The sequence below is a fragment of the Podarcis raffonei genome, chromosome 16 (assembly GCF_027172205.1).
Source record: "Podarcis raffonei isolate rPodRaf1 chromosome 16, rPodRaf1.pri, whole genome shotgun sequence".
NCBI lineage: Eukaryota > Metazoa > Chordata > Lepidosauria > Squamata > Lacertidae > Podarcis > Podarcis raffonei.
The window spans coordinates 28,825,270-28,846,875 of record NC_070617.1 but is presented as its reverse complement, the minus strand read 5'-3'; the positions used below and the strand labels follow the sequence as shown (position 1 = coordinate 28,846,875).

The window sequence follows — 21,606 nt, the reverse complement described above, 5'->3', positions numbered from 1 at the left end:
CTCAGCTGCACCATGGGTTTCGTAGTATTGAAGTTGCACACAAGCGCTTCTACTAATCCCTATATGTGTTTGATTGAGCAATTGTGGGAGAATCTAGAACAGGGGTCAGCAAACTTTTTCATCAGGGGGCCGGTCCACTGTCCCGCAGACCTTTTGATGGGCCGGACTATTTTTTTTTTTTGGGGGGGGGTGAACGAATTCCTATGCCCCACAAATAACCCAGAGATGCATTTTAAATAAAAGCACACATTCTACTCATGTAAAAACACCAGGCAGGTCCCACAGATAACCCAGAGATGCATTTTAAATAAAAGGACCCATTCTTACTCATGTAAAAACACACTGATTCCTGGCCTGTCTGCAGGCCGCATTTAGAAGGCCATTGGGCCGGATCCAGCCCCCAGGCCTTAGTTTGCCTACCCATGATCTAGAACATGGGTGTCAAACACAAGGCCCGCGGGCCGAATCCGGCCCGCCAGACCTCGCCATGTGGCCCGTGTAGCCGCATTTTTTTTTTTTGACACAAGAAAGCCGCCTCTTCAGCGCATGCGCGGCAGCCTACAAGCCAGAGAACGTCTGCCCTCTAGCGGCGCCAGCCGTTCTACACAGGAAACCTCCACTTTACATGCATTCAGGAAACCTCCACTTGTTTTTATATTGAGCGCATGCCATCCTGTGATGTGACAGATCCAACGGCTGCCTGAACAACCGGCCCTTTGAGGGTGACCAAACTGCTGATGCGGCCCCCCGATGAATTTGAGTTTGACACCCCTGATCTAGAATATGAGTTGAATGCACAGTGGAAAGCTTTGTGGGTCTTGGTAAATCTCTCTACTGTTTTGGAACACAATTTGTGGCGCCTTTTGTGCTTCAGCGTGTCCTAGTGAGACTTGGTGCTTTGCATGACTTTATTATTTTCAGTTTTATAAGCTAAGTGCAGGGCTTTTGTGTTGTGTGTGTGTGTGTGTGTGTGTGTGTGTGTGTGTGTGTGCTTGCGGGGAGGGTGGCTGGAGGTTACAACAGAGCTTTTATGCAATTGCCAATCAGTATATCTCTCTCTTCTCTTTTCCACCTACCTACTTGTCTCTCGGCAAGTGGCAAAGGTTCTCTGCAGGAACCACTAATGGGGAAAGCTAAGAGCACCCTTGGGGTAAACTTTGAAGGGCTGGCTTTTTAATGCAGGCTGATGGCCGGATTTCTTTCTTTTATTTTCCCCCAAAATTTTGTATTCATTTTATAACACAAATAAAGAACACAAACAGAAAAACAAACAATACAAATTCTTGTCATATCCTTATTTTTCTAAACATTGTTAAATGGGTTTCCCCAAGTCCCACCTATCTGATTTTCATTTTACTTCATCTTTAGCAGTTTACATATACAGTGGTACCTCGGGTTACATACGCTTCAGGTTACAGACTCCGCTAACCCAGAAATAATGCTTCAGGTTAAGAACTTTGCTTCAGGATAAGAACAGAAATCGGGCTCTGGCGGCGCAGCAGGAGGCCCCATTAGCTAAGGTGGTGCTTCAGGTTAAGAACAGTTTCAGGTTAAGAACGGACCTCCGGAACAAATTAAGTACTTAACCTGAGGTACCACTGTATCATAGTTTCTAACCATCTTTTTTTTTATTACACTTAACTTCACATTTTATCACTTACAAATAACATTATTTTAAAACACACTATCTTCTACTTCTAATCCTACAGCCTATATCCACTTCCAAAGCTATTCTAAAATTTAAATATTAACATATTTTTTCAAATATTCCTTAAATTTCTTCCACTGTCTCTTCTCTCTGGTCTCGGAGTCTCCCGGTCAGTTCAGCAAGTTCCATATAGTCCATCATCTTCATCTGCCATTCTTCCATAGTTGGTAAATCTTGTTTCTTCCAATTCCTTGCTAGCAATATTTTCGCAGTTGTTGCGGCATACAGAAAAAAGTAACATCCTTTTTGGGGATTTCACCCTAATGGCCGCATTCCTTAGGGGCCTCTCTTCTGGATTTCTGATTTTCCCAGTCATTTTCGCCATTTTATGGACTTCTCCATGAAAATTCTGGTGTCCTCTGAGACGTTTTCCTTGCGAGTTGCTCCTGGCCACCACTTTTCTTAAAAAATTAAATTAAATTTAAAAATCCATGCTGCTAGCTCTCATGACTGCAGAGGCAGGCTTTGAAAACTGGGGCTGAAGTCTGTGCATGGGAATCGCTTTCCTGGCGCTGGTTGTTTCCAAGTTCACACGGCAGCTCTGCCAGCTGGAAAACGATTGCCAAATCTTGGCGCTTCAGAAGAACCTCTCCTCCTGCTGCAGTTGTGCTAAGAGTCTTCCGAGTGCCGGGCACGGTGCCCAGCTGAATCATGTCAAGCCCTGTATAATCCCTTGCTTGAAGGAAAGAATGGCTTTTCACCTACCCAAAGCTCCCTGCTTACACAGCTGAGATTTGAACAAGCCGGTTTTCAGCTGAGAGGACCTGGGGGCCTAACTCTCCCCTCCCCTCTACTTTGGGGGAAGCTTGCTTATTTTGAAGTCCACAAGATTTCTGCTTCTTGCAGTTATTTTATTTGTCAGATTTACAGCCGCCGCCACCACTCCTGGTGGTTTTCAATCGTTTATTTGATTAAGGTACCGTATTTTTCGTCCCATAGGACGCTCCGTCCCATAGGACGCACCTAGTTTTTTTGGGGGGAAATAAAGGAAAAAAAATTCCCTTTATTCCCCCCCCCCAAACCAGGTCGGGGAAACCGAACCAGGTCGAGGAACAGCCGGATGGCGGCGCTGCGCCTCGCTGCTGTCCCCCGAGCTTGTGGGGCTGGCCGATGTCTGCCCGGCGCGCGGGGCGCTCTGCTTCAGGGTGCCCTGTGCGCCGGGCGGCAGGCTGCTATCCGCAGCGTGGGGAGCCCTGCGGGGAACTCCTGCAGGGCTCCCCAAGCTGCGGATGTCTGCCCGGCGCGAGGGGCGCTCTGCTTCAGGGCACCCCTCGCGGCAGGCTGCTATCCGCAGCCTAGACAGCCCTGTGGGACCTCCTGCATGGCTGCCTAGGCTGCGGATGCGTTCCCGAAGCGCCGGGCGCTCTGCTTTCAGCGCGCCCGGTGCTCCGGGAAGCAGGCTGATATCCGCAGCCTAGACAGCCCTGCGGGAACTCCCGCAGGGCTGCCTAGGCTGCGGATGTCTTCCTGAAGCCTGGAGAGAGAGAGGGGTCGGTGCGCACCGACCCCTCTCGCTCTCCAGGCTTCAGCGAATGCCTGCATTCGCCCCATAGGACGCACCCAGATTTCCCCTTCATTTTTGGAGGGGGGAAAGTGCGTCCTATAGGGCGAAAAATACGGTATATGGAGAAAAATACAAAACTTAATATCTTTCTCTTTTTTTACCCAAACGAAGATTTTGATCCAGATCTGTGGTTCCCAATGTGGGGCACAGACGCCACAGGGGGGCAATTTGAGACTGAGTTATTAACAGTGAATGGCCTTTTAGGCTTACTCCATGTGAATAGGAGTTCACTTTTTGAATAATAAGAATTATATGTCACGGGAGGGGGGAGCATCAGGATTTTAGAGATGCTTAGATGGGGCATGGCCAAAAAAAGGTTGGGAACCACTGATCTAGATACAATAAAACATAAAAGGAGGGGTGGGAGAGAGAAAGAAATAGAAGGAGGGAAGAAGAGAAAGAAAGAAAGAAAGAAAGAAAGAAAGAAAGAAAGAAAGAAAGAAAGAAAGGTTGCTCGATATAGAAAAATAAGATTCAAAAAATAAATATTGTTGTTGGAAACCTGCTCATCTCTAAAAGAAATATAAAATGTCAGTTCTGGTGGTTTTCTCCCCTTTCCAGGAAGTAATCTAAAAGTTTGGTGTGTGGGAGGGATGGGGAACCTGAACCACACCCTCAGCTAGTGCTTGAGCCTCAGCTCCCCTCATTCTGTTGGAAGTGCAGCAGGGACCATTCAGTTTAATTCTGTTGGTGCTAAAGTCAGCTAGCCCAAAGGTGGGAACTGGTTGAAGCGTTGCTTAGCAACCAAGCTGAGCAGCACGATATTCACTGAGGCAGCATGTGATTGGCTGTGTCGTTCTGAGGGAGTTTTCCCTCTGTATATTTGATTGACTGTCTTCCTGCTATGTGTAAGGCCTGAAGTAAGACGGACGATATTTCTCCCTTTCTCCTCAAATAATAAAATATTTTTGTTCAGTTTGTGGAGCACACACACACACACCAGCTTGATAGATCAGGGATGGGGAGTCTGAGGCCTGAAGACTAAATAAAGACTAAATAACCCACCCAAATGCCTCTTTTTCTGGACTCCATCTATGCTGTTTAACTGACTTTGCTAACACAGCCCTGAGTGTTGGCCATACAGTTTGGGGCGGATAGTAGTTAGAGAACAAGAGCATCTGCAATGCCATAGATTCCCTACCTTTGTTATACAGGCTGGGGTAACAATTGTTCTTGGCTCTTGACTTATTCTCAAAGTGATCTTTGGTTCCATCCCTGCACAAAATATTTTAAGCAGGTGCTAAATAACTGGGCGATATATCAATAATATCGTCCGAAAGCAGTTTGAAGTCCATATAGTCTTACCGGTTTCATAATTTCTGACCTGGCTATTGATCACAAATCATGATGAGTGGATCTACACACAGGGGAAACGCCCCCCCCCCCACTATAAATAAGTTATAAATTAAATCATTATAACAAAAGAAAAAGAAAAAAATGCTATGTAAAATCGCATAGAAAAGTTTTTTGCTCTACAGCACCATCTGGTGTTGCATGTTTATAACACATTCTAAACATTGTTTTTTGACTAATTTAGCTGAGCCCTCTCTCTCTCTCTCTCTCTCTGTGTGTGTGTGTGTGCGCGTGCGCGCTGTGCAAAAATTACAATGTGGGGAAAACCATGAAGCCAGCCAATGCTTTTTTCGATTCCTGCAGCCCCTGTTAACTCCACCAGCTCAGCTTTCCCCAGCCTCATGGGGGGCGGGGCAGTGAATCACAAGAGCAGGCGCCGGCAAAAATCACAATGCAGGAAAAGGCATTGCGATTTATCAGTATACAGTGGTACCTCTGGTTACGTACTTAATTCGTTCCGGAGGTCCGTTCTTAACCTGAAACTGTTCTTAACCTGAAGCACCAATTTAGCTAATGGGGCCTCCCACTGCCGCCGTGCAATTTCTGTCCTCATCCTGAAGCAAAGTTCTTAACCCGAGGTACTATTTCTGGGTTAGCGGAGTCTGTAACCTGAAACGTATGTAACCCGAGGTACCTAGGATTTTTAATCCTTTAAGCACTTCTGCCTAGTCCGTGCCTACGTTCTCCTTTGGCTACAAAAATAAAAATAAATAAATAAGCACTTCTCCTGTTGTGCATACACAGCCAGTCGAAGATGGAGCGAACTGTGGTCCTGGGATCCACATATTCTGACCACTCACACTCATCAGCCTGGGATTTGTACTAAGATTTACTGAACCGGGATAGAGCTCTGTTGCAAGAAGCATTCGCTCAAGGCTAGTCTGTGTTGCCATAGTTCAGTTTCGGGCTTCCTGGGGTATTGCATCCCAAAGAGTTAGCCTGAAGAAAGATCCTTTTGTTCAGCCCACTCTGTGCAAGGCAGGGTTCAGCGGTTTCTTTCTTGGGGGAGCCGAGAGTTGCTGAACAGCAGCCCTGGAAGACAACAGCACAATAGGGAAAGATTTAGTGGCTTAAAGTCAAAACCACCCATTGTTTCAGCCAAGCAGTGCTAAGGTCTGCCTGGGGCACACGCATTCTCATGTGTCAGCGTGAACAGAATGTTAAGTGGCCTTTCCCCTTAAAAAAGAGCTAGAGAAGGATTCTAGTCCTCATGGTTGTATACAAAAGGACCAAATCACCATATTTTTCGCTCTATAAGACGCACCAGACCACAAGACGCACCTAGTTTTTGGAGGAGGAAAACAAGAAAAAAAATATTCTGAATCTCAGAAGCCAGAACAGCAAGAGGGATTGCTATGCAGTGAAAGCAGCAATCCCTCTTGCTGTTCTGGCTTCTGGGATAGCTGCGCAGCCTGCATTCACTCCATAAGATGCACACACATTTCCCCTTACTTTTTAGGAGGGAAAAAGTGAGTCTTATAGAGCAAAAAATATGGTAAATAGGAACATGAGAGGGAGTCTAGCTCAGTACTGGCACCAGCTCTCCAGAGTAACAGATGGGGATATTTCAAGGCTTGAACTAGGGATGTTCTTTTGGGAGGGAGAGGATAATTTTTATTAGATTTTATCAAGAGAGATTGTTGTTGTTTAGTCATTTAGTCGTGTACGACTCTTCGTGACCCCATGGACCAGAGCACACCAGGCACTCCTGTCTTCCACTGCCTCCCGCAGTTTGGTCAAACTCATGCTAGTAGCTTTGAGAACACTGTCCAACCATCTCGTCCTCTGTCATCCCCTTCTCCTTGTGCCCTCCATCTTCCCAACATCAGGGTCTTTTCCAGGGAGTCTTCTCTTCTCATGAGGTGGCCAAAGTATTGGAGCCTCAGCTTCACGATCTTTCCTTCCAGTGAGCACTCAGGGCTGATTTCCTTCAGAATGGAGAGGTTTGATCTTCTTGCAGTCCATGGGACTCTCAAGAGTCTCCTCCAGCACCATAATTCAAAAGCATCAATTCTTCGGCGATCAGCCTTCTTTATGGTCCAGCTCTCACTTCCATACATCGCTACAAAGATTATTATCAAATATCTTTTTGTTGTCCAGACTAAAACACTAACCTAGATAAAATAAATACATAGATCCAGAGGGAAAGAAAGAAAAAAGAAGGGGAGGGAAAGAAAGAGAAAGAAAGAGAGATAGAAGAAAGATTAAAAGAGAGAGACGTTGGTCCATAGTGACCACATGGAGATCTCTGGGTGCTGGGTTGGTGATTGACATCTCCATCTGACTGGCCCCTCCAGCTTTCTTAAGCAGAAAAGCTAATTTATTGCATATACAGCCCACCTTTTTCGACAAGGAGCCCATGGTTTCTCACCTCCTTCCTCAGTTAATCGCTGCAACGACTCTGTGAGGTAGGCCAGGAGGCTGTGACTGACTCCAAGGTTCACTCAGGGAGCTTCATGACCAAGTGGGGATTTGAACCCTCAGCTGCCAGGTCCTGGTCTGACACTCTAACCACTATGCCACACTGCCTTCCCAGAGTACTTCTGCTATGGGGCAGCTGTATAAAGTAAGTAGGCAAATAAATATGTGGAAAGCAAAACGTCACTTAGAGCAGGATCAGAAATATTTTTCTCGAAGCTTGAATTCGTTTTATTTTGGGTTGTTATGTTGGTTGTTATAGTAATAATACAGTGGTACCTCGGGTTAAGTACTTAATTCGTTCCGGAGGTCCGTACTTAACCTGAAACTGTTCTTAACCTGAAGCACCACTTTAGCTAATGGGGCCTCCTGCTGTTGCCGCGCTGCTGAAGCACAATTTCTGTTCTCATCCCGAAGCAAAGTTCTTAACCTGAAGCACTATTTCTGGGTTAGCGGAGTCTTTAACCTGAAGCGTATGTAACCTGAAGCGTATGTAACCCGAGGTACTACTGTAATAATAATAATAATAATAATAATAATTATTATTATTATTATTATTATTATTATTATTATTATTATTATTAATTTACACCCCACCCATCTGGCTGGGCTTCCCCAGCCACTCTGGGCGGCTTCCAACAAAATATTAAAATACAGTAATGCATCAAACTTTAAAAGCTTCCCTATTAATATGTTTTAATGTGTTGCAAACCTTTTGGACACCCCCCCCCTTTAAAATATAAAGCAGTCTAGATATGAAAGGAATAATTATAATTATAAATTTCACTGCAAAAAAATTAAAGGGTGGCTAGACCATTCCGTTGTGGCGACCGTAACCTAGGTTTAAGATGCCATTTGACGATAAGCTTTATATATCTGGGGTTTCTAACACCGTATTGGAGGGTTTGAAGAATCTTGCTTCTGTGGTGTGAGAAGTAACTGAGCTGGCAAACTCCCAAAGGCCAGCCTTTTATGTTTCCCTCCGTCAGACGGCGGGAACAAGGGCCAAGTTGGATCAATGCGGGGGGTTTTCCCCCCAGCCCGAAAATAATAGAGGCCTCGCTTTGGAACCCTGTTGCCTTTTTAAGAATGGAAGACCCTTTTGAAAGCAGGCGTAATCTTCTGCTAGACCAGGTCAAGGAGATGAGACAGCTCCCAGGCTTTGGGGGCGTGAGAAGAATCTGGAGGAGGAAAGGGTGCTGTTTTCTGAGTGCACCCAGAACTAGTTTATCAGGTAACAGGATAAGCAGCCAGAAGCAAGCATTCAAATAGACTTGATTCAGTCCCTGCCCTGTAGAAAATCTCTCTAGTGAGAGGCGCCTTGAAATCTTGTTGCTCTAAAAAAACACACATTCCATTCAGCAAAGATTTAAGGTTAGGGCAGCTAGCTGGCCTGATTCACAGGGGACCATCGTCCTTTTAAAGTGCTGCCCGGTTAAAAGACTTTTGAAATATTGTTAGCATAAATTGCTCCTGCAATTTTTTCTTTTTTGCATTTGACTTTGTTATGCAATATTTTTTGGGTGTTGTTCAGAGATTTCTTTCAATTATGAATCAATATATATACAGTGGTACCTCGGGTTAAGTACTTAATTCGTTCCGGAGGTCCGTTCTTAACCTGAAACTGTTCTTAACCTGAAGCACCACTTTAGCTAATGGGGCCTCCTGCTGCCGCCGCACCACCGGAGCACGATTTCTATTCTTATCCTGAAGCAAAGTTCTTAACCTGAAGCACTATTTCTGGGTTAGCGGAGTCTGTAACCTGAAGCGTATGTAACCTGAGGTACCACTGTATATATAAATTAACGTAATAATAGTTCTTTTAATTAGGTGATTCATAGATAATAAAAAGTGTCCTGGGGCACAATGGGCTCCGCCCTCCTTTTCCATTTTTTAAATGATGGTGTTGTGTTTTGTGTAAACAGCTTAGGGATTTCACGCATTAAGCAGTGTACAAATATTGTAAATAAATTAAAAGCGATCTCGCTTGTGTTTCCATGCCTGCGCCAGGATTCTGGGAAATGTAGACTGTTCAGAGTGCAGAAATTTGGTACACGACCCCCTGTCCCCTTCACAGAGCTAAAATTCACAGCGTGGTTTCTATTTCTGTGGAAATTGTAGCTCTGTATTGGGACTGGGTGATCTCCCAACAACTTTTAGCACCCAGGACAAAACTCTATGGTTCCCAGGATTATTGTGGCTGTTTGAAGTGATATGATGCTGCTTTGAATATTCAGATGGGGGGCTCTTTCTGCCATCCTTAGCTACCTGAAATTCTCATTTCTGTAAACGGACCATTTCTGGGATAGATCAGCTGGAAGAGTGTGAGACACGGAATCTCAGGACTCACATTGGGCAAAGGAATGAGGAATGAAATAATCTTTATTTGCGCCAGCCATAGCAATAAAACAACTGTACAATATACAAAGAATAGAAATAAAAAGTCAATTATATAAAATACGTTTTAGGGTTTTGAATCAATAGTCAAGTAGTGGATCTTATTCTGATTGCCCCAGCTAAAAACCTTGCAACCTTTGCTGTCACCTGCTCATCTTGATCTGCCAAGAGAAAGGACACTGTGGCAGTGGCTGGGCGACCCGGAATGGACAATAGAAGAGGGGCGATAGCCTCATTCCTCAAGTCTTTATAAAGAGCGCAAGCCATCTCCCCAGGGACATAAGCGTTTTTTGTGTGGAATCTGTTGGAATGGCCCCTTGAGTACAGCCGAGGGCAATACATTCAATCTTGCGAGAGTAAAAGCGCATCTATATTTTGAAATTGCTAGGTGATGCAGAGAGGGTGCCAGAGAGTCGAAATCGGAAGGTGCAAAATAGTCATACCATGGGCAAAATTTCCTTATTGTGGCCAAGTTGTTCTGACGCTCGATACCATTTAGGCGCTGACAAATTAGACCGTTTGCTTTACTAAAACCCAAAGTGAGTAGCTGTTGTGATGATAAACCACAAGAGTGAAGTTTTTGATAGGTGGTTTTAGTCCAGGCACTCTTGTGACAATCTTGTAGCACTAGGGATATTAGACCGGGGGGGATTTGAGCTTAGGTGAAGCCAATAGTTAGGTGTCCTATGCCAGATCCACATTGGGCAAAAGATTTCTGCATTGCAGGGGGTTGGACTAGATGACCGCATGATCCCTTCCAACTTTGCAGTTCTATAATTTTTCCACCCACCCTCCCCTGTTAAAAATCTTTCAGCGGTTGTGTGGGCCATCTCTCAAAGTCTGGCGCAGGAACAATCTGTGGCGCTTTCAGTGCCGAAAGCCAGTCCCGGGGGCCAATTCCTCATTTAAGTGAATTTTCAGCATGCATTGAATATTTTCCCCTTGCGGGCCTGCCGACAGCTTTGTCATCGTGAGACCTGAAAGCCTGCTCAGCTGATGCAGATCCTGTTTCCTCCTAATTTCCTGGCCTGGGCGTTGACTGGGCATGCTCCAGTCCCAGCCAATGGCAACGGGCAAATGCCCGTGCTGAGTCATGCTTGGGTGGTGCGTTCCTCTTGGTGAATGATAGTAGGGGAAAGAATGACTCGGCCAGTTGACAGGGTCAGGACGCGAAGGCGGATTTCCATAGCCACAGAGGGAGGTCAGGTTTCAGGAAGGTCTCTGTGTGTGGGCCAACCAGCTGGAGATTAAAAATATAGCACATCAAAGCTGTTCACATGCATAGGCTGCCGGACGCTCCTGATTTTTGGAACATGACTGTGCTAAAAGTTATGAGGAGAGCTGTTTTCTTGCTGCTGAGAGCACTGGGGGTGGCAAAAGAGTCGGGTTCAAATCCCCACGCAGCCACGGAGCTCACTGGGCCAGTCTTGGATGAAACAACAACAACAAACAACAACAATAATAATAATTTATTATTTATACCCCGCCCATCTGGGTTTCCCCAGCCACTCTGGGCGGCTTCCAACAGAACACTAAAAACAGAAGGAAACTTCAAACATTAAAAACTTCCCTAAACAGGGCTGCTTCAGATGTCTTCTAAAAGTCAGGTTACATATGCTTCAGGTTACATACGCTTCAGGTTACAGACTCCGCTAACCCAGAAATAGTGCTTTAGGTTAAGAACTTTGCTTCAGGATGAGAACAGAAATTGTGCTCTGTCGGCGCGGCGGCAGCAGGAGGCCCCATTAGCTAAAGTGGTGCTTCAGGTTAAGGACAGTTTCAGGTTAAGAACGGACCTCTGGAACGAATTAAGTACTTAACCTGAGGTACCACTGTAGTTGTTTATTTCCTTGACATCTGGTGGGAGGGCGTTCCACAGGGCGGGCGCCACTACTGAAAAGGCCCTCGGCCTGGTTCCCTGTAACCTCACAGTGAGGGAACCGCCAGAAGGCCCTCAGCGCTGGACCTCAGCGTCCGGGCTGAACGATGGGGGTGGAAACAGTCCTTTAGGTATACTGGGCTGAGGCCGTTTAGGGCTTTAAAGGTCAGCACCAGAATTGTGTTTGAAAACGTACTGGGAGCCAATGTAGGTCTTTCAGGACCGGTGTTATATGGCCTTGGCGGCCACTCCCAGTCACCAGTCTAGCTTCCGCATTCTGGATTAATTGTAGTTTCCGGGTCACCTTCAAAGGTAGCTCCACGTAGAGCGCATTGCAATAGTCCAAGCGGGAGATAACCAGAGCATGCATCACTCTGGCGAGAGAGTCCGCAGGCAGGTAGGGTCTCATCCTGCGTACCAGATGGAGCTGATAAACAGCTGCCCTGGACACAGAGTTGACCTGCGCCTCCATGGACAGCTGTGAGTCCAAAATGACTCCCAGGCTGCGCACCTGGTCCTTCAGGGGCACAGTTACCCTATTCAGGACCAGGGAGTCCTCCACACCCGCCCGCCCCCTGTCCCCCAAGAACAGTACTTCTGTCTTGTCAGGATTCAACCTATAAACCTGTTAGCTGCCATCCATTCTTCAGACACTCAGTCTCTTTCTCTCTCCATGCCACTACAGGATGATATTCTTGGCTAATGCGTTTTGCAATCCTGTCCGATGGTTGCTTGCGAAAGCTGGAACTTTTGAGCAGGGGAGAGGTTGGGTTAGGTTAGAGGCGGCTGAAATGATAACTCATCACAAAGGATAGAAAATGCCTGGCAGCAGCTTACAACATGTGTCTCATTAAGTGTTCTGCAACTAAGGAGGATTAATGCACACGGGAATCCTATAAAATGAATGAGGCATTCTTTTTTATTTCCAACCACAGTGCGGTTCCCAGAGTGATATAAGAGTCAATCCCTCTTCAAGGGAAACTCTGGGAATTGTAGCTCTGTGAGAGAACTAGGGGTCTCCTAAAAACAATAAGCACTGAAGCTCACAGGGTCTCCTCAGGCCAGTCACTTTCTCTCAGCCTAATCTACCTCACAGGGTTGTTGTGAGGATAAAATAAGGAAGAGGAAAGGTGGGCTATAAATGCAAATACAGTGGGATGTTGGTTTTCAAGCGTCTCAGAAGCTGGATGTTTTGGTTTTTGAATGCCAAAAACCCAGAAGTAATTGCTTCCGTTTTCGAATGCGCCTCAGAAGTTGAACAGTTTCTGAGGTGCGATTCTCAATTGATTTTTCTGACCGCCCATTGCACCTCAGTTGTCGAACATTTCGGAAATTGAATGGTCTTCCAGAACGGATTAAGTTCAACAATGAGGTTCCACTGTATCAATAAATAAATGTGAGGGTTGAGAGGACTGAGTGTTCCTTCACAGAACTTTTTAGAAAAGGGTTCTAGCCTAGCAGCCTCCCTGAAATGCTAGATTTCTGTGTGCAGGATTTCTGTTGTTGTTGTTGTTATGGAGGAGGAGTCCATTATGTTGATCACCCACTTGCAGCTTCCAATGGGATATCCCAGATCGGGTATTGCCACCTTCAGGAAGTATTCAGCTGAACCCAATATTGCCTTATTCATTTAATGTGGGAGTGTTTGAACTTCTCAGTGTTTTCTACATCTGATTTTCCACCGCGAGGACAGGATACCAGACTAGATGGGCCTTGGGCTCTTCTTATGTTATGTCCTTGCAAAACCATATCATCTTGGTTTATATTCTCAAATAATTTGCGAACTTGGGCATGGATGCAATTCCCAATTCTTTATCTTACAACGGTGGCACTTTGACATCATTGTGGTTACTGGGGATCTCAGAAGCCAAGACAACAAGATCTTTAAAAAAGAATGGGGAAAGTGTATAATTTATATACAAGATCATTGTAAGCAGGTGAAAACATTAACAGGATTTTAAACACACTTGTAATGTAACAGAATGTACGGATAATTTAGAAAGACTAAAAATTGGAGTAGTATTGATATGCAGTGGAAAATAGTAACAATAGGACCACGGAAGGGATTTGAGGGGGAAGTCAGGAGATTAAGAGTAATCTCAACATTTGGATTTGGAATTGATTTTGTTATATGTATATATGTTTGAAAATCAAATAAAAATGTATTTCCAAAAAAGAGACACCATTGGTCTCTGCTGGGTGAAATACAATTGCCTCTGGTCTATTTTTTGGGAATCCCACAATGTGTTTAAGTTTTTACTCTGCTAACTATATGTTGGAATCTACTCTGGATGAATATCGAGTAGAATTTCCATGACAGATGTACCCAGGAGAAAAGAGTGTTGATGCGATTCTTTTGGAAATGGGGGGTTGTTTTTATTTTGCTTTGCTTTATTTTTTCCCCTAGGTGGCATCGCTGGTGGCATTGAGATTTGCATTACATTCCCCACAGAGTATGTGAAAACGCAGCTTCAGCTGGATGAGAAAGCAAACCCACCCCGCTACAAAGGAATTGGTAAGTCTTCACCAGGCACTAGGACTGAAACCCACCAGATCCCTCACTGTCCATTGTCTGCTCCAAACCGATTCCCGCAAGCAAACCGAAACATGACCCTGGCCAGGCTGTTCAGAGAGGTGCCATGGGGGAAGAGCCACATTTTGCAGGTGGATGAATGTGTGGTTATTTACTTGGTTATTTAAACAATTAAATATTGGGGTTTTGAGCCGGGATATGTACTAGCTTCATGCAGCCCTTCAGGTGGACACGGGAGGCGCTGTGGGTTAAACCACAGAGCCTAGGGCTTGCAGATCAGAAGGTCAGTGGTTCGAATCCCCGCACTGGGGTGAGCTCCCGTTGCTCGGTCCCTGCTCCTGCCAACCTAGCAGTTCAAAAGCACGTCAAAGTGCAAGTAGATAAATAGGTACCATTCTGGCGGGAAGGTAAATGACGTTTCCGTGCGCTGCTCTGATTTGCCAGAAGCGGCTTAGTCATGCTGGCCACATGACCCGGAAGCTGTACGCCAGCTCCCTTGGCCAATAAAGCGAGATGAGCGCCGCAACCCCAGAGTTGGCCACGACTGGACCTAATGGTCAGGGGTCCCTTTACCTTTATGTACTAGCTTCATGCAGCCCTTCAAGTGGGTGGGGGCATCATCATCATCATCATCATCATCATCATCATCATAATAATAATAATAATAATTTATACCCTGCCCATCTGGCTGGGTTTCCCCAACCACTCTGGGTGCCTTCCAACAAAGTATTAAAATACAATGGTCTTTTAAACATTAAAAGTTTCCCTAAACAGGGCTGCCTTCAGATGTCTTCTAAAAGTCTGGTAATTGTTTTTCTCTTTGACATCTGGTGGGAGGGCGTTCCATAGGGCAGGTGCCACTACCAAGAAGGCCCTCTGCCTGGTTCCCTGTAACTTGGCTTCTCGCAGGGAGGGAACCACTGCCAGTTTTCTATCCTGTGAGTAGATCTCAGTCTCTTGGGAGTTGGACGTCCCTTTGCTAGAAGAAAGGACACCGTAGCAATGGTTGAGGGACCCGACATGGACAATAGTAGAGGCGTAATAACCTTAATCCTCAAATCTTTATAAAGAGTGCAAGCCAGAAGCACATGAGCCACTGACTCAATACTGCCATCTCCACAGGTACACAACCTTTTTTTCCAGTGGATTTTTTTTGGGAAATTGACCCTCAAGTACTACCGAATCTTGCAAAAGCACGTCTGTATTTTGGAATTGTTTACATTTTGCAAAGACGGTGCCAAAGTGTCAAAATGACTAGGTGGGAAATAATCATACCAAAGACAAAATTTCCTTATTGGGCACCTCATGTCATGGTGTGTGGCGGGGGGAGGGTTTTCCACCCCCTCCCTTATTTATCCAGCCTAAGGAAACAAAGCCCTTCAGGACTACCCTGTCCCTTGCGGCGTTCACCAGTGGCATGCAATGTAGCTGCTCAGTTGAGCCTGACGGATGTCCCCTCACCTCCCCCCCTTTAATATAGCCTTGAGCTCTGACCGTTCTACCATACGATAGCAAGAAGGAAAGGAACGACTGGGGACCTCGTGTGCCGCAGGCAGTGGCTCGATGACTCATCGCCTAGCCTGTTTGCCCGGCTGACTCGCTAAGGAGGTTGGCGGCGTTCCAGCCTGGCTGGAGCGTGCCGGATTTGCAACCGATGAGACACGCTGTGCTGCAGAACCCCCTTAGCGGCTTGGCAAAGGCATCACTCTGCAGGTAGCAGCGGCACAGGGGCTGGTTGCATCCGGAGCCATGGCAAAGATAGGGAGAGTCGTGCGGGAAGAGCTGTGTGCCCACATTAAATTCGTGCACGGAGAAAAGGGGTCGTTGAAGTGGGCTTTGTGCTGTTCTGGTGTCCCGCTGCTCTTCATCTTCCATCTTCCCTCCCTGTCCCTCTGATGTAGCCAGAAACACACAATTTAAAAGCAAGGGCTTGAGGGTAGCCAAGGATACAGAGCAGTTCTGATTTGGCAGGATAAACACTCGGCTCCCCTTGTAGGTCATCACAGGAGAGGCTGATGATTTTTCGGCCTGACGTGGCCTGCTTTGCAAACTCTCCACAGGGCCGACCTTGACCACCCTGCAGAGAGCTAGTGAGCCAAAGCAGTAGAAGCTGGTTTATATCAGGTCAGACTCTTTGTCCATCTAAAGGTAAAGGGACCCCTGACCATTAGGTCCAGTCGTGGCCAACTCTGGGGTTGCGGCGCTCATCTCGCTTTACTGGGCAAGGGAGCCGGTGTACAGCTTCCGGGTCATGTGGCCAGCATGACTAAGCCGCTTTTGGTGAACCAGAGCAGCGCACGGAAACGCTGTTTACCTTCCCGCCGGAGCGATACCCATTTATCTACTTGCACTTTAACGTGCTTTCAAACTGCTAGGCTGGCAGGAGCAGGGACCGAGCAATGGGAGCTCACCCCGTCGCGGGGATTTGAACTGCCGACCTTCTGATCAGCAAGTCCTAGGCTCTGTGGTTTAACCCACAGCGCCACCCACGTCCTCTCTTTGTCCACCTAGCTGTGGTCTAAACCACTGAGCCTCTTGGGCTTGCCGATTGGAAGGTCGGCGGATCAGATCCCTGCAACAGAGTTGTTGTTGCTGCTGTTGTTGTTGTTGTTGTTATTAATTTCCCCAGCCACTCTGGGCGGCTCCCAACAGAATATTAATAACACAGTAAAGCATCAAACATTAAAAAATTCCCTATACAGGGCTGCCTTCAGATGTCTTCTAAAAGTCAGATAGTTGTTTATTTCCTTGACATCTGATGGGCGGGCGTTCCACAGGACGGGCGCCACTACCATTGCTCTGTCCCATCTCCTGCCAACCTAGCAGTTTGAAAGCATGCCAGCGCAAGTAGATAAATAGGTACAGCTATGGCGGGAAGGTAAATCCTTTTCCGTGTGAACTGGTTTCTGTCGCGGTGCTCCATAGCGCCAGAAGCGGTTTTGTCCACATGACCTGGAAAGCTATCTGTAGACAAACGCCGGCTCCCTCGGCCCGAAAGCGAGAAGAGCGCCTCAAACCCATAGTTGCCTTTGACTGGACTTAACTGTCCAGGGGTCCTTTGCCTTCTTTACCTTTACCATGTCCACACCATACAGCTAGAGCATTGCGATACCACTTTAAACAGCCACAGCTCCCTCCAGAGAATTCTGGGAGCTGTAGTATGCGAAAGGTGCTGAGAGTTGTTGGGAGGCCCCCCTATTCCCCTTACAGAACTACATTTCCCAGAGTCCCCTGGGAGGAGGGATTGATTGTTAAACTGCTCCGGGATTTGTGAAGGGAATAATAGCTCTCAGTAGCCTTAAACCACAGCTCCCAGAATCCTTTGGGGGAAGCCACGACTGTTTAAAGTGCTTTCAATAGTGCATTATAAATGTATGCCCTCTTTTCTGCCCACTCTCCCTTCCCGATTTTGTTTTATTTTCTGTATACATTTAAAACCCACCTTTCATCCAAGGAGGGATATATGTGTTTTTTTGGAAGGCGGGGCGGGGTGAATGTTTAGTTTCGTTTTGTAACTATTCGTTTTGCATTTTTATCCTGTATTTTTATCTTGTGAACCGCCCTGAGACCTTTAGATGAAGTTTAATAAATAAATAACCTGCCTTACAAGGCTGTTGTGGGGATCAAATGAAGAGGGGAATCGTAGAATCAGAGTTGGAAGGGACCCTGGGGGTCATCTAGTCCAACCCCCTGCAATGCAGGAATTTGCTGTCATCCCATGCGGGGATCAAACCTGCAACCTCTGCGTTAGCAGTGGCACGCTCCAACCATGTACGCCACCAATGAGCTCCTTGGAGGAAACGTGGAGTATAAACGCAGTAAATTACTAAAATGGCCGACGTGGATTTAAGAATTGGTTCAGGAAATAGAATTTTTCCCCCTCTCCTCCTTAGCACAGAAATTGGATTGCCTTGTGTACAGAATGTCTAACTTGTTTAGGGCGCATTGCACGCAGTGAGAGGAGATGAGAATCTTTCTTAATTATGGCCCAGCAAAAAAATCCCAGTTTGATTCTTGTTATTCATCTCGGCCTCGTGAAAAGCCAGATCTAATTGCAAAGACAGAGTACATAGCTGATGATAAGTGTCTAGGAATGACAAGCCCTTCCAAGGAGACCGAAAGAAACAGCTACTTTTAGACAAGATTTATTTCAAGGCTGCGTGTGGATGTGGATTTGTTGCCGGTAAATATATATATATATATACTTTGTTTTAAAATGTCAGAAGAAATTAAAATGGGGAACAGTCATTTGTCTTGTTTGCTGAAGTTTACGGACCAAGAAGCAGGAGAGTTCAAACCCAGGAAAGTTGGCTTTTTTTAGACTAGGAAAAGCATTTTTTAAAAATAAGAGAAATTCAGCAGTGGCTAAGCTGCCTCAGTTCCTTCTAGAACATTTGTCCTAAAAAATAATGATGTTAGCCTGGCATCTGCTGAGGGAATCATAGTTGGTGAGCTTCTCAGGGTTATTAGTTCCAGTTCTGCTTATTTAGGCAGACACCAATTTTTCTTCAGACCTCCATGTTGTTTTCTATAGGACAGTGAAAGGGAATCTGTGGTCCTTCAGATGCTGGTGAACTCCAACTCCCATCAGCCTCAGCTAGGCCGGCTAATACTGAGGGATGATGGGAGATGTAGTCCTGCGAAACTCAGAGGGTTGCACGTTTCCCCATCCATGGTATAGGATTCAGGGCCCATCTGCACTATCCATTTAAAGTGCTACGATACCACTTTATAAACAGTTGTGGCTTTCCCCAAATAATCCCAGGAAATAGAGTTTGCTATTGCTGCTGAGCATTATTAGGCGATCATTCCCCTCGCAGACCTACAATTCACAGAGTGGTGTAGCAGGGAACCCCTCTTCCCAGGGAATTCTGGGAGTTATAGTTCCCTGAGCAGCTTTTAATGGGAAGTTCTTAATGACTGATGTTTTAATGTATTCTTAATATTTTGTTAGAAGGGACACGGGTGGCACTGTGGGTTAAACCACAGAGCCTAGGACTTGCCGATCAGAAGGTTGGCGGTTCGAATCCCCACGACGGGGTGAGCTCCCGTTGCTCGGTCCCTGCTCCTGCCAACCTAGCAGTTCGAAAGCACGCCAGTACAAGTAGATAAATAGGTATCACTCCGGCGGGAAGGTAAACAGCGTTTCCGTGCACTGCTGTGGTTCCCCAGAAGCAGCTTAGTCATGCTGGCCACATGACCCGGAAGCTGTACACCGGCTCCCTCGGCCAATAAAGCGAGATGAGTGCCGCAACCCCAGAGTCGGCCATGACTGGACCTAATGGTCAGGGGTCCCTTTTCCTTTTTAATATTTTGTTTGAAGTCGCCCAGAGTGGCTGGTGAAACCCAGCCAGATGGGCGGGTATAAATAAATTATTATTATTATTATTGTTGTTGTTGTTTATTACATGCGGTCTTCTAACAGCTCTCAGCAAACTACAGTTCCCAGAATTCCTTGGGGGAAGCCATGGCTGCATAAAACTTCTGCAGATGAGGCCTATATGTTAAGCAGGGATTTGTTTCACTGGATCTTTTTCGCTCCACTTGGTAATATATATTTCTGCTGTGGGCTGGGCATATGTTCTTGTTGAAGTACGAAGCAGTATTATTAACAATAAATCGTTCCCCAGTCACATTACTCTTTTTCTCCTTTTTCAGCGGACTGTGTGAAGGTGACCGTCCGAGATCATGGGATCAAGGGGCTCTATCGTGGCCTCAGCTCTCTGGTTTATGGTTCCATACCGAAAGCCGCCGTGAGGTAATCACTTTTGGATTTTTATTCGTTTATGTAGTAATAGTAGTAGTAGTTGTATTGGACTTCTTAGTCACTTTTTAAAATACAAAATGTATATTGGAATTTGGGCTAAGTTGCTCAGAGACTCCTTAAAGCAGTGAATGATGAATAAATTGAATAAATAATATAATAATGGTAAGAGCAATGTGTTCTCTTCTCCCCAACCCGTCGTGCTCCTCAGCTTTCACGAGCCACCTTCTTTCTCTTTCTAGGTTTGGCATGTTTGAATTCCTCAGCAACCACATGAGAGATGCAGAAGGGAAGCTGGACAGCAAACGAGGGCTCCTGGCTGGCTTGGGGGCTGGCGTGGCTGAAGCGGTGCTTGTGGTGTGCCCTATGGAAACCATAAAAGTAAACAAAAACACAAACACAAACACAAAATGGGGTGTTTATTTCTTTGTTTGTTTGTTTTTGGGTTGATTAAATGTGTATCCAGCTTTTCAAGAACTTCTCCGCAAAGCAGTTTACACAAACACACACACATATTTATTTATCTGAAATAATCATCAAATAAATAAATATGTGTGTGTGTTTGTGTAAACTGCTTTGTGGAGAAGTTCTTGAAAAGCTTTATTGGCCAAGGGAGCCGGTGTACAGCTTCCGGGTCATGTGGCCAGCATGACTAAGCCGCTTCTGGCGAAGCAGAGCAGCGCACGGAAACGCCGTTTACCTTCCTGCCGGAGCGGTACCTGTTTATCCACTAGCACTTTGATGTGCTTTTGAACTGCTAGGTTGGCAGGAGAAGGGACCGAGCAATGGGAGCTCACCCCGTCACGGGGATTTGAACTGCTGACCTTCTGATCAGCAAGTCATAGGCTCTGTGGTTTAACCCACAGCGCCACGCCAGCTCCCTCAGCCAATAAAGCGAGATGAGCACTGCAATCCCAGAGTTGGCCACGACTGGACCTAATGGTCAGGGGTCCCTTTACCTTTTAATCATCAAATAGGAAGTTGCCCTTATCCCAAATGATATCACTGGTTGACCTATCTCAGTGGTGTTGATACCATGTGATGTCAAACTAAGTCCTGCTCATAGCAGACCTATTGAAATGAATGGACCTAAGTTGGTGTGTCCATTAATTTCAGTAGAATACAAACTGCTGACTGGGTATAGCTGGTGATCTAATGCTGGTGTACTGGAAGAAGCAAAGATCACCAGTGTCAAAGCAATGATTCTTCAACATCAACTTCGTTGGACTGGTCATGTGCGGATACCTGATTATTGTCATCCAAAGCAACTACTCTATTACAAACTTAAAAATGGAAAGCGTAGTGCTGGTGGGTCAACAAAAGAGGTCTAAAGACTCTTTCAAGACAAATCTTAAAAAAAAAGTAGTATAAACACTGACAACTGGGAAACACTGGCCTGCGAGTGCTCCAGTTGGAGAACAGCCATTACCAAAGGTGTCATGGGCTTTGAAGACGCTCAAACTCAGGACGAAAGGGAGAAACATGCTAAGAGGAAGACACGCTTGGCAAATCCACACCGTGGTCAACTCCCACCCAGAAACCTATGTCCCCACTGTGGAAGGACGTGTGGATCCAGAACTGGCCTCCACAGTCACTTAAGGACTCACTGTTAAGACCGTGTTTATGGGAGACAATCTTACTCGGCTACGAGTGATCGCCAAAGAAAAGATAGCTCTCTAAGGTTTCTGACACTCCCATCTCCTACCTGGGGGGCAGGTTTATTGGGTTGCTTTAGTGTTTTGGTTTTTATTATGCATTTTGTGTTCCTATATTGTGATTTTATGTTGTAACCGTCCTGAGACCTGCGGGTATAGGAAGGTATACAAATTTAGTGGATGATAATGATGATGAATACCTGAAGATAGAATCTGAGAGATTAAGGAGCTAAGAAGTTCCTTGCTAGGTCAGGCCCCAGATGCTCATCTTAGTCCATTATCCTGTTCTCCCAGTGGCTAATTAGATGCCATGGGAAGCCCACAACCTAGCATGC

General features: G+C 45.9%; 1 protein-coding gene across 1 annotated transcript in view; it reads left to right on the top strand.

Annotated features, from left to right (window-relative positions):
• The window catches only part of SLC25A1 (solute carrier family 25 member 1), a 49,351-nt gene that overhangs the window by 18,813 nt on the left and 8,932 nt on the right, over window positions 1-21,606 (top strand). Inside the window, exons 2-4 of the mRNA XM_053369055.1 lie at window positions 13,727-13,834; window positions 19,511-19,610; window positions 19,859-19,997. Of these exons, the coding sequence (XP_053225030.1) occupies window positions 13,727-13,834; window positions 19,511-19,610; window positions 19,859-19,997 (347 nt within the window). The remainder of the gene's footprint in view (window positions 1-13,726; window positions 13,835-19,510; window positions 19,611-19,858; window positions 19,998-21,606) is intronic.